This window comes from Gobio gobio, assembly GCF_949357685.1.
Source record: "Gobio gobio genome assembly, chromosome: 21".
NCBI lineage: Eukaryota > Metazoa > Chordata > Actinopteri > Cypriniformes > Gobionidae > Gobio > Gobio gobio.
Genome location: NC_137117.1, coordinates 4,606,503 through 4,619,002, shown reverse-complemented (window position 1 = coordinate 4,619,002; position 12,500 = coordinate 4,606,503). Strand labels below are relative to the sequence as shown.

Below are 12,500 nucleotides of genomic sequence, written 5' to 3'. Positions count from 1 at the left end.
GTGTGTGTGTGTGTGTTCTTGTACAACTATCTGTGTGAGGACTGGTTTGAGTTCTTGGAGAAAGTGAGGGCATTTTGACCGGTCCTCACTTCCTGAGAGCCCCAGGCCCTGTTTGATGGTCAAGACTTGGTTTTGAGTAGAAATGTACTCCTTTACCATCTCTTTGTGACTGTATCTCATCTGAATCGCATGCAATCACTATCACCAGCAATATTAATATCCATGTTGTAGTTGTTTATCGTCAGCGGTAACTTCTTGGAGGAGTCTACTGAGACTACTCACAAATGTACACACACCTTATTTACACGCGCTACTCAGTGTGTGAGTACACTGGTCACTCCACTGCACATATCAGATCACTTCCTCACTTCCTACTCACTCTTAAGCTCCACCTGGCTCAGGACACAACCCTCTTCTTAACCCTCCTCGTCCTTCATCACCCCTTACAGCTCACCACTTTTACTGCTACAGACCGGTATCCCTTCTTCCACTCATTCCTAAAACACTTGAACATCTAGAGCTACTGGAGTGCCTCAGGGCTCAGTGCTGGGACCGCTTCTCTTCTCCATCTACATGTCATCACTAGATCTGTCCTTCAGAAACATGGTTTCTCCATCACTGCTATCATCTAGAGCTACTGGAGTGCCTCAGGGCTCAGTGCTGGGACCGCTTCTCTTCTCCATCTACATGTCATCACTAGATCTGTCCTTCAGAAACATGGTTTCTCCATCACTGCTATCATCTAGAGCTACTGGAGTGCCTCAGGGCTCAGTGCTGGGACCGCTTCTCTTCTCCATCTACATGTCATCACTAGATCTGTCCTTCAGAAACATGGTTTCTCCATCACTGCTATCATCTAGAGCTACTGGAGTGCCTCAGGGCTCAGTGCTGGGACCGCTTCTCTTCTCCATCTACATGTCATCACTAGATCTGTCCTTCAGAAACATGGTTTCTCCATCACTGCTATCATCTAGAGCTACTGGAGTGCCTCAGGAGTGTGTGAGTGAGTATGTGTGTGTGTGTGTGTGTGAGTGAGTGAGTGTGAGTGTGTGAGAGTGAGTGAGTGTGTGTGTGTGTGAGTGAGTGTGAGTGTGTGTGTGTGTGTGTGTGTGTGTGTGTGTGTGTGTGTGTGTGTGTGTGTGTGTGTGAGTGAGTTAATTCACACCAACTCTGTCAACATCCATCTGAGATTTATTTGACAATTTACAGCAGATCAACACACTTATGGAAGCACATTTCTGCAACATAAGCAAAAAATTCATGTATGTAAATCATAATTATGACATACTAAGTCATTTATGAGATGAAAAATCAAATTCATGACAAAAAAAAGACATGATTTTAACTTTATCTCATAATTCATTCATAATTATTATGTGATCATTTGAACTCTTTATGTCATATTTCAGATTCACCATGATTTTTCTGATGTGGCAGAAACGGCTTCCACACATTCTGAGGGAACAGAGTCATAAATAAAGGCCTCGTGTGAGGAGGAATCAGTTCATGCGGAGAAACAAGCACACGCGTCACGTGACCATCAGACGTCCAATCAGATGTCAGGTCCGTCGTCCTCCAGCTCGTCGGTGATCAGCTGCGTGATCTCAGTGAAGGTCGGACGCTCGTCTGCTCTCTGAGGAAAACACACACATTCAGCACTGAGAACCTCAAATCTGAAAAAACATTCTTTGAAAATATGAGCACATGTCTGAATCAGTACTGACGAACAGATGTTACCTCTATCCAGCACATCTGCATGATACTGTAGATGTGAGGAGCCGCTTTTTTGGGCCGATAGAGCCGATGTCCCTGAGTGACCATCATCACCACCTCGTGGTTTTGATTGTGTTCAAATGGCATCTTCCCTTCCGTAAACACTTCCCACATTAACACACCTGCAGAAAACAAGCATAACAACAACAGCATCAACCATCACACCTTCACAAGACACTCATACACACATTCAACTGAATTGAATCAAATTGAACTGAATTGAATTGGTTTCATAATTGATGATCTTTGCAACATTGACACTGTTATTGAACTGAATTGAATGAAATTGAACTGAATTGAATCAAATTGAACTGAATTGAATTGGTTTCATAATTGATGAACTTTGCAACATTGACACTGCCATTGAACTGAATTGAATCAAATTGAACTGAATCACATTGAACTGAATTGAATCAAATTGAACTGAATCAAATTGGTTTCATAATTGATGAACTTTGCAACATTGACACTGTTATTGAACTGAATTTAATGAAGTTGAACTGAATTGAATGAAATTGAACTGAATTTAATAAAAATTGAACTGACTTGAATTGGTTTCATAATTGATGATCTTTACAACATTGACACTGTTAATGAACTGAATTGAATCAAATTGAACTGAATTGAATTGGTTTCATAATTGATGAACTTTGCAACATTGACACTGTAATTGAACTGAATTGAATGAAGTTGAACTGAATTGAATGAAATTGAACTGAATTTAATCAAATTGAACTGAATTTAATCAAATTGAACTGAATTTAATCAAATTGAACTGAATTGGTTTCATAATTGATGAACTTTGCAACATTGACAGTGTTATTGAACTGAATTGAATGAAATTGAACTGAATTTAATGAAATTGAACTGAATTGAATTGGTTTCATAATTGATGAACTTTGCAACATTGACACTGTTATTGAACTGAATTGAATCAAATTGAACTGAATTGAATTGGTTTCATAATTGATGAACTTTGCAACATTGACACTGTTATTGAACTGAATTGAATCAAATTGAACTGAACTGAATTGGTTTCATAATTGATGAACTTTGCAACATTGACACTGTTATTGAACTGAATTGAATCAAATTGAACTGAACTGAATTGGTTTCATAATTGATGAACTTTGCAACATTGACACTGTTATTGAACTGAATTGAATCAAATTGAACTGAATCAAATTGAACTGAATTGAATCAAATTGAACTGAATTGAATTGGTTTCATAATTGATAAACGTTGAGTTATGCATATAACTACTGTTCCCAGAAGGAGGGAAACGAGGTACAACACATGACTATGGGATATCGCGCTCTAGCGCCATCTGCTGAAGACACCTTTATTCACGCCTGAAAGGCCAATGACGCATGACGACGTGGGCGGGGTCCCTCGCCCACAGCATATAAATGCAGTCGTATGCGTCATTTCCCTTGTTCAGTCCAGCTCTTCACCGAGCCCCGACTGTGCGGGGCCCAGAGGTGTTGTACCTCGTTTCCCTCCTTCTGGGAACAGTAGTTATATGCATAACTCAACGTTCCCATTCAGTCGGTCAACTCGGTACAACACATGACTATGGGACATATATTCACGCCCCGCCAAGTCGCTGAACTAAACGTAATAGACCAGCACCGCCACATAACCCTTTTCCGAGGGAAAGATGCATGGCCCCTATAAAAACCCCTGTGGTTTGCACAGCCTGAGTTACTGTTGCCGTAGTGGCAACTAGTGGGTACACCGGACAATTGTGCACAGTGATGCCCAGCTGGCATCCCACGAGAATATTAAACCAAGCCCCTGACATCTCCATGCCCTTGTAGAGTGCTCACACACCTCACCAGGCAGAACCAACTCCTTCCATGCTATAGAAATAGCCTTGTACAATCCAATGTGAAAGACATCGCTCAGATAGCGGCTTCCCACTGGCTGAGTTGGAAAACATGACAAAAGGCTGGTCAGGCGAGTGCATAGCCTGCAACTGCCGAACGCACCTGCGTACGAATCGCAAATGGCGCAAAGCACAAAGCAAGTATCCTGTTTTTCTCTGAGTCAGAGATTTCATAGGGCAGACAGCTCGAACGAGAGCATACTCCCAACCTGACTTTAGGCATATACGCCGCATTTGGATGCAACACCACCAAGTGCAGCTTGGGTGCAAACTGCAAAGGGGATGCACCAATAGCGCATGAAGATAACCAACATGCTTTGCTGGTGCCAGTATCCATGACAAGGAATCATCCTTATATTCAAGGATTCTAAAGGCTTAAACGGAGGTTCACACCTAGCCTCCAGATCAACCATCAGGTCATGACCATTACAGTTTGTAACGAGCCTAAAAACGCTGACCTTAAAGCTCCAGGTATACTTTGGATGTCTGCGTTCTGCGCACCATTCGTGTGACGTAAAATCTCGTCAACAGGAGGGCCTTTGGTGCGCATGCCACAGCGTATGAGTGACTTGACCACTTGCGGACAAAGTTCACTCAGAAGCACGCATTCCGAACCCATCTACACTTAAGTCCAAAGTATTCCGTCAGCATGCAGCCCAATTGTTTTTGAGAATGCATGGAAGGTGCGCATACAACAGCGCATGTGCAAGAAAAACAGAAGCGACAGAAGAGTCACAACAATTATACTGCACATGTATTGAACTTGGTCATCCGCGCTCATTCGACTGCGTGTGTGACGCATCTGGATGCGGGAAATTAACCATACCCGGCCTTCCTGGCCAAAGGAGTATACCGTGACCAGCTCACACTCTCAACAGATGGAGTGGAACGCGAGAGTTCCCTGACAGTCCGTGAACTGTCCGTGTGACGTAATAATCACCATTAGGAGAGTCCGCAGATGGCCGCGCACACTGTCCGTGTGCAGCCCAATTTTTGGGACCGCGGACGGTGCACATAAAACAGCACATGTGCGAGTGACATGAATCATATAGCATGTTTCCTATGCACTACTGTACACCCAAAGCGCTTTACACTCATGTCAGGGGTCTCTCCTCAACCACCAGCAGTGTTCAGCATCCACTTGGATGATGCAAGGGCAGTCACAGTACAATGGCACCAGCGCGCTCACCACACACCAACTATAGGTGGAGAGGAGAGAGAGAGCACTTGAAAACCAAAGCACTCGAAAACCAAAAATGCACTAGATAGTGCACATGCGCCAAAAGCACCTTTCCACTGATGTGGGCAATGGAGTAGGCTATACTTTGAAAAACTCACACTCTCGACTGTGCCCGAAACGGAGCAAAAATCGTAGTATGCCAGGACCCTCTTAAGGAACCGAAAAATGCGCGCTTTAGCGCAGCACCATTAATGCCCTCATGAAAGCCGAAAACAGTCGCCCAATAAACTTCCAGCATGGAATGGGAGTGACTTTTCTTCGGAGAAGAAAACAGTATCAATCAGGCACTGACACAGTGATACAGATTTTCACCTGCACCAAACTTCAAACATGCGCTACTTCAACACAACACGGTGTGCTTCAGAAAGCAAGCGCCCTGTTTTGTAGCTATAGTCAGATTCTCCCTCTCTTAACATGTAGACCCTTAGAGACCACAGTTCCGGCCGAGGGTGCAGAATCTGCCTCCTGCATAGGGGAAGACACCATGGTGTGTGTCCTTAACAGCAATGCCATGATGCTTGTGTACCATTTCTTTTTCTCTGGCCAGCAAGATGCCACCAAAATCAGTGATGGACCCTTCTGCATACAGCAGAAACCTGGGCTATACGTGTTGGGACATCCACCCCCTACGGGGCACTCCAGTCCATAATCAAGAAAACAGCGGGCGGCGCATGTTTTCTGCAGATGCAAAAAGATACACATTTCTGCACCCGATCTGCACCACTATTCAAGAGTGCATAAGCCACCGCAGGTCTGCCTTGTATCAAGAGCATCCATGCCAATTGCAGCAGAGAGGGAGTACCTCCTTGCCTACATATATATGACCATTGTCATATTTTCCATTCTGAATAATGCTTGCCCTGCTGGGTCAAGTGTTTCAGCACCAGGAGAACTATTCCACATAAATGTATGTGAAGCTCTTACAGCGCTGTCAACCACTCTCCTCTTACAGAGTTTCTCGTCCATGTTGTGACGTTTGTCATCACTAATGAACATGCCGTAACCCTGCCCAGGGGAATTCCTTCTGTTAACAGATCTAGGACTCCCAGGGGACCATGGTCTGAACGCCCAACACAGCGCTACTGAACCATGCTTAAATGTCACATGGCATATAGCAAGTTACCGAACGCCCAGCGCCGGAACTGCAAACACAAAGAGGAGAATCCAGCAGTACTACTGCTATCGGGGTCATGAGCCCCAGCAGTCTCAGCACTGCAAAAGTCCTCTGCCCTCTGTTCGGTTCTGAATCTATCCCCAGACCAAGATATAACAGACCGAGACATAACAGCCCCTTTTGAGATTATCTGAAAAAATCCCAGAGCTCGTAAAATGGAAAAACAAGTGCATGTGTTTTACAACACTGCGTGTTCCCTGCTGTCTGCAGCCAGGAGCACGTCATCCAAATAGGAGAACAATATTATGCTCTGATGGCACAGCAGAACCAACACCGCTTCTGCATATCTTTCAGATATGCGCAGTGCCATTAGGATCTATAGGCAATCCCATCAACGGAGACCTCAGAAATGTTTTCTGTGCTCCTGTTTGATTGTGGCAAGATGCATCGGGCAAAAACACACCGATGTAAGCCGATCCCGAGGATGCAGAGGGCAGAACAGGTGACATACTGCAAGCATTTTTGAACTTGACACATTAACCACTCTAAAGTGTTTGTTCAACTGCTGCAAGTCTGGTATTTTTTTTTATTTATTTTTTTTGGAGGAGGAGGAGGAGGAGGAATTTACTCTGAAAAATCTCTTTCTCCATTTTCCCTTGTGGCAAAACTTGAATTGCCATTTTGCTGAGGAGAGCACGGATTTCCCCTCTCAAACAATGAAGTTGCAATTACTCCGCCAAACCAGAGGGGGGCGCGAGAGAAACCGCAGCCGACAGCCCTACTGGAATCGTGCGAAGAAGCCATGGTGTTGTTAGTGCGCTTACGCGCCACCGTTCAAGGCAGACAGCGAGGAGGATTCTCAAGCATCACTTGTGGAATCCCGCGTCCTTCTGCAAACATCACTGTAAATTGCATAACACTGCATTATTCTCATCTGTCGGCATACGGCCAGACTGTGAGGTTAGAGGTTCCAGTGCAATCTGATTGTTTTAACAAATCAACACATGAGGTCTTGTATGCTCAATACACATTTTATTGACAACATACTTAAACTGAACCCGCTATTTTGCTGGGTTACTGCCCAATCTGGATAGATCGGCAGGCGAGTTTGCATCGCTGATTTTACAGGAATCAAACCCGCAAGCTTCTGTATCACGGCAGGACTATCGACAAACTTTGTTGCCGCTCTCCAACACAGATCACGCACTGGGGTTGGAGAGATCTAGTCCAGCCTAATTAGACAAAGACTGGGAAGATGCCTCAGCAGTCCCAAGTCCCGCTGACAGTCCATCCGTGAGCCCCATGACCGGCCTCGCCGCACCGCCTCGGCGGATGCGGGACCGATCCACGGGGCTCACGAGGCTGGCCGGCCTCATCGAACACGGCCAGCCGAGAGCGGAGCAGCCTGAGTGTCAGCTCTCATAATGCTCGCAAGCGGCTCCCTCGAGAGCCGCCCGAGCATGCTGAACACCCTACTTATGATTATACCATGAACACCCACATGCCATAGGACAGGGGAGATAACCTGTTCAGATATTTATCATGACAAAAATTTTTAGCCATTTGTTAGTTGTACTAAACTCAAGCCAAAAACTTCTCTTTTATGTCTTTTCCATTAACAAGAGTCATCACTGTGGATTATCTTGTGAATGTGGCATAAGTTTGAACATTTTGTTTGAGAAAAACTTATTAGCCTTTCGTTAGCAAAGCTAAACTTGTTGCTAAATAAGCTTTCTCTTTTTTGCCTTAATTTCGACAATAATCACCACCGTGGGCTTTTCTTGCGAAAATGTGGCGTGATGGTGTTCAAGCAGCACGGTGAAGAGCTGAAGAACAAGGGAAATGACGCATACGACTGCATTTATATGCTGTGGGCGAGGGACCCCGCCCACGTCGTCATGCGTCATTGGCCTTTCAGGCGTGAATAAAGGTGTCTTCAGCAGATGGCGCTAGAGCGCGATATCCCATAGTCATGTGTTGTACCGAGTTGACCGACTGAATGGGAACTTTGCAACATTGACACTGCCATTGAACTGAATTGAATCAAATTGAACTGAATCAAATTGAACTGAATTGAATCAAATTGAACTGAATCAAATTGGTTTCATAATTGATGAACTTTGCAACATTGACACTGTTATTGAACTGAATTGAATGAAGTTGAACTGAATTGAATGAAATTGAACTGAATTTAATAAAAATTGAACTGAATTTAATAAAATTGAACTGACTTGAATTGGTTTCATAATTGATGATCTTTGCAACATTGACACTGTTAATGAACTGAATTGAATCAAATTGAACTGAATTGAATTGGTTTCATAATTGATGAACTTTGCAACATTGACACTGTAATTGAACCGAATTGAATGAAATTGAACTGAATTTAATCAAATTGAACTGAATTTAATCAAATTGAACTGAATTGGTTTCATAATTGATGAACTTTGCAACATTGACAGTGTTATTGAACTGAATTGAATGAAATTGAACTGAATTTAATGAAATTGAACTGAATTGAATTGGTTTCATAATTGATGAACTTTGCAACATTGACACTGTTATTGAACTGAATTGAATCAAATTGAACTGAATTGAATTGGTTTCATAATTGATGAACTTTGCAACATTGACACTGTTATTGAACTGAATTGAATCAAATTGAACTGAACTGAATTGGTTTCATAATTGATGAACTTTGCAACATTGACACTGTTATTGAACTGAATTGAATCAAATTGAACTGAATTGAATTGGTTTCATAATTGATGAACTTTGCAACATTGACACTGTTATTGAACTGAATTGAATCAAATTGAACTGAATTGAATTGGTTTCAAAATCGATGAACTTTGCAACATTGACACTGTTATTGAACTGAATTGAATTGGTTCATAATTGATGAACTTTGCAACATTGACATTGTTATTGAACTGAATTGAATCAAATTGAACTGAATTGAATTGGTTTCAAAATCGATGAACTTTGCAACATTGACACTGTTATTGAACTGAATTGAATTGGTTCATAATTGATGAACTTTGCAACATTGACACTGTTATTGAACTGAATTGAATCAAATTGAACTGAATTGAATTGGTTTCAAAATCGATGAACTTTGCAACATTGACACTGTTATTGAACTGAATTGAATTGGTTCATAATTGATGAACTTTGCAACATTGACACTGTTATTGAACTGAATTGAATCAAATTGAACTGAATTGAATTGGTTTCATAATTGATGAACTTTGCAACATTGACACTGTTATTGAACTGAATTGAATCAAATTGAACTGAATTGAATTGGTTTCAAAATCGATGAACTGTGCAACATTGACACTGTTATTGAACTGAATTGAATTGGTTCATAATTGATGAACTTTGCAACATTGACATTGTTATTGAACTGAATTGAATGTCTTTTTAGAGCTGCTTTACATCTGAGTTTGTCTCATATTTGATAACGCTTCATCTCAGATTCTGTGATTGTCCTGTTTATCGCAGTGAAATAACTAAAGCTGGCCACAGGAGACCAGGGGCAGATCTGGACACTGACCGTAGGACCACACGTCTGATTTACTGCTGTATTTGCAGAAGTTGAAGACTTCCGGAGGAGACCATTTGACCGGGAACTTTGCTCCGGACGAACTCCAGTACTGGTCATCCGTGACGTACCTGCGGGAGAACAGACGAAAGTTTGACCCGGTTCAGATGATCTGAGGTGTTGCTCACATGAGGAGTTTTTGATACCTGGTCATCCCGAAGTCTGAGACCTTCACCACCAGCGAATCAAATTGAACTGAATTGAATCAAATTGAACTGAATTGAATGTGTTTCATAATTGATGATCTTTGTAACATTGATACTGTTATTGAACTGAACTCAATCAAATTGAACTGAATTGAATCAAATTGAACTGAATTGAACTGAAATGAATCAAATTGAACTGAATTGAATCAAATTGAACTGAATTGAATTGGTTTCATAATTGATGAACTTTGTAACATTGACACTGTTATTGAACTGAATTGAATAAAATTGAACTGAATTGAATCAAATTGAACTGAATTGAATAAAATTGAACTGAATTTAATCAAATTGAACTGGTTTCATAATTGATGAACTTTGTAACATTGACACTGTTATTCAACTGAATTGAATCAAATTGAACTGAATTGAATAAAATTGAACTGAATTGAATAAAATTGAACTGAATTGAATTGGTTTCATAATTGATGAATTTTGTAACATTGTTACTGTTATTGAACTGAACTGAATCAAATTAAACTGAATTGAATCAAATTGAACTGAATTGAATCAAATTGAACTGAATTTAATTGGTTTCATAATTGATGAACTTTGTAACATTGACACTGTTATTGAACTGAACTGAATCAAATTGAACTGAATTGAATCTAATTGAACTGAATTGATTCAAATTGAACTGAATTTAATTGGTTTCATAATTGATGAACTTTGTAACATTGACACTGTTATTGAACTGAATTGAATCAAATTGAAATGAATTGAATCAAATTGAACTGAATTGAATTGGTTTCATAATTGATGAACTTTGTAACATTGACACTGTTATTGAACTGAATTGAATCAAATTGAACTGAATTTAATCAAATTGAACTGAATTTAATCAAATTGAACTGGTTTCATAATTGATGAACTTTGTAACATTGACACTGTTATTGAACTGAATTGAATCAAATTGAACTGGTTTCATAATTGATGAACTTTGTAACATTGACACTGTTATTCAACTGAATTGAATCAAATTGAACTGAATTGAATCAAATTGAACTGAATTGAATCAAATTGAACTGAGTTGAATTGGTTTCATAATTGATGAATTTTGTAACATTGTTACTGTTATTGAACTGAACTGAATCAAATTGAACTGAATTGAATAAAATTGAACTGAATTGAATCAAATTGAACTGAATTGAATTGGTTTCATAATTGATGAATTTTGTAACATTGTTACTGTTATTGAACTGAATTGAATCAAATTGAACTGAATTGAATCAAATTGAACTGAATTGAATTGGTTTCATTATTGATTAACTTTGTAACATTGACACTGTTATTGAACTGAATTGAATCAAATTGAACTGAATTGAATCAAATTGAACTGAATTGAATTGGTTTCATAATTGATTAACTTTGTAACATTGACACTGTTATTGAACTGAATTGAATCAAATTGAACTGAATTGAATCAAATTGAACTGAATTGAATCAAATTGAACTGAATTGAATTGGTTTCATAATTGATTAACTTTGTAACATTGACACTGTTATTGAACTGAATTGAATCAAATTGAACTGAATTGAATCAAATTGAACTGAATTGAATTGGTGTCATAATTGATGAACTTTGTAACATTGACACTGTTATTGAACTGAATTGAATCAAATTGAACTGAATTGAATTCAATTGAACAGGAGTTTTTGATACCTGGTCATCCCGAAGTCTGAGACCTTCACCACCAGCGAGCTGTTGACCAGACAGTTCCTGGCCGCCTGACGGACACCAGAGACAGTTAAGACATTCATAGTGTTACAAACATGCGTGTGTGTGTGTGTGATTTCTGACCAGGTCTCTGTGGATGAACCCGTTCTGCTCCAGATGCTGCATCCCCTGACTCACGTCGTGGCAGATTCCCAGCAGGTCCTGCGCTCCCAGTGCTCCTCTCCGCTGGCGCAGGAAGTTGAGCAGGCAGCCCAGCTCCATGAACTCGGTCACCAGGTAAATGGGCCCTTGCTGGGTGCAGACGCCATACAGCTGCACCAGGTTACGGTGGGACAGTTTCCTGCGGGCACACGGGACACATGAGCATACCCGGCGAGGGTTGTGTGTGTGTGTGTGTGTGTGTGTCACTCCTACATCATGATCTTGGCTTCCTCTATGAAATCGTCTTCACTCATGGCTCCTTCCCTGACGGTTTTGATGGCCACTTTATGCTGCGCCCTCCATTTGCCCAGCCGCACCACTCCAAACTGACCACAGCCCAGCTCCTTCATGAAGGTCAGCTCCGACGGGTTGATCTCCCATTTATCTGCACATCACACAGAGTCAACAACAGAGTCAGTAGCCACGTTTACATGTGCACTTTTTTGTCATTCCGATTAAAATCATTCTGATTGAAAGATTCGGTGGACTGTTTACATGAGACGTCATCTAAACCCATCTGGTGTTTACATGTGCTGACTTTCAGTAGGAATCATTTTGTGACGTGCAAACACAGTTTGTCTGCCGCCTCAGATTCGTTACGTATCGTGGATCAAAGGTTCTGTGTTGGTAATTTTAATATTTATTTATTTTTCTGTGGGCGGACATGCAGTAGTTTAACCTAATTTATGTCCTATACAATGGCTATTTCAACAGCTGTGAATGATGAATGCGGAATCAAAAATGAATTCAATTCATTTATTTTGAAAAACACAAAATTAACAATAAAATGCACTCA

General features: G+C 40.8%; 1 protein-coding gene across 1 annotated transcript in view; it reads right to left on the bottom strand.

Moving 5' to 3' along the window:
• Positions 1-1,170: 1,170 nt before the first annotated feature.
• Positions 1,171-12,500, bottom strand: part of tec (tec protein tyrosine kinase) — a 29,042-nt gene continuing 17,712 nt past the window's right edge. Inside the window, exons 11-16 of the mRNA XM_079802654.1 lie at positions 11,918-12,089; positions 11,627-11,843; positions 11,489-11,553; positions 9,575-9,693; positions 1,738-1,895; positions 1,171-1,633 (exon numbers count right to left, since the gene is read on the bottom strand). Of these exons, the coding sequence (XP_079658780.1) occupies positions 1,553-1,633; positions 1,738-1,895; positions 9,575-9,693; positions 11,489-11,553; positions 11,627-11,843; positions 11,918-12,089 (812 nt within the window). The 3' untranslated portion in view covers positions 1,171-1,552. The remainder of the gene's footprint in view (positions 1,634-1,737; positions 1,896-9,574; positions 9,694-11,488; positions 11,554-11,626; positions 11,844-11,917; positions 12,090-12,500) is intronic.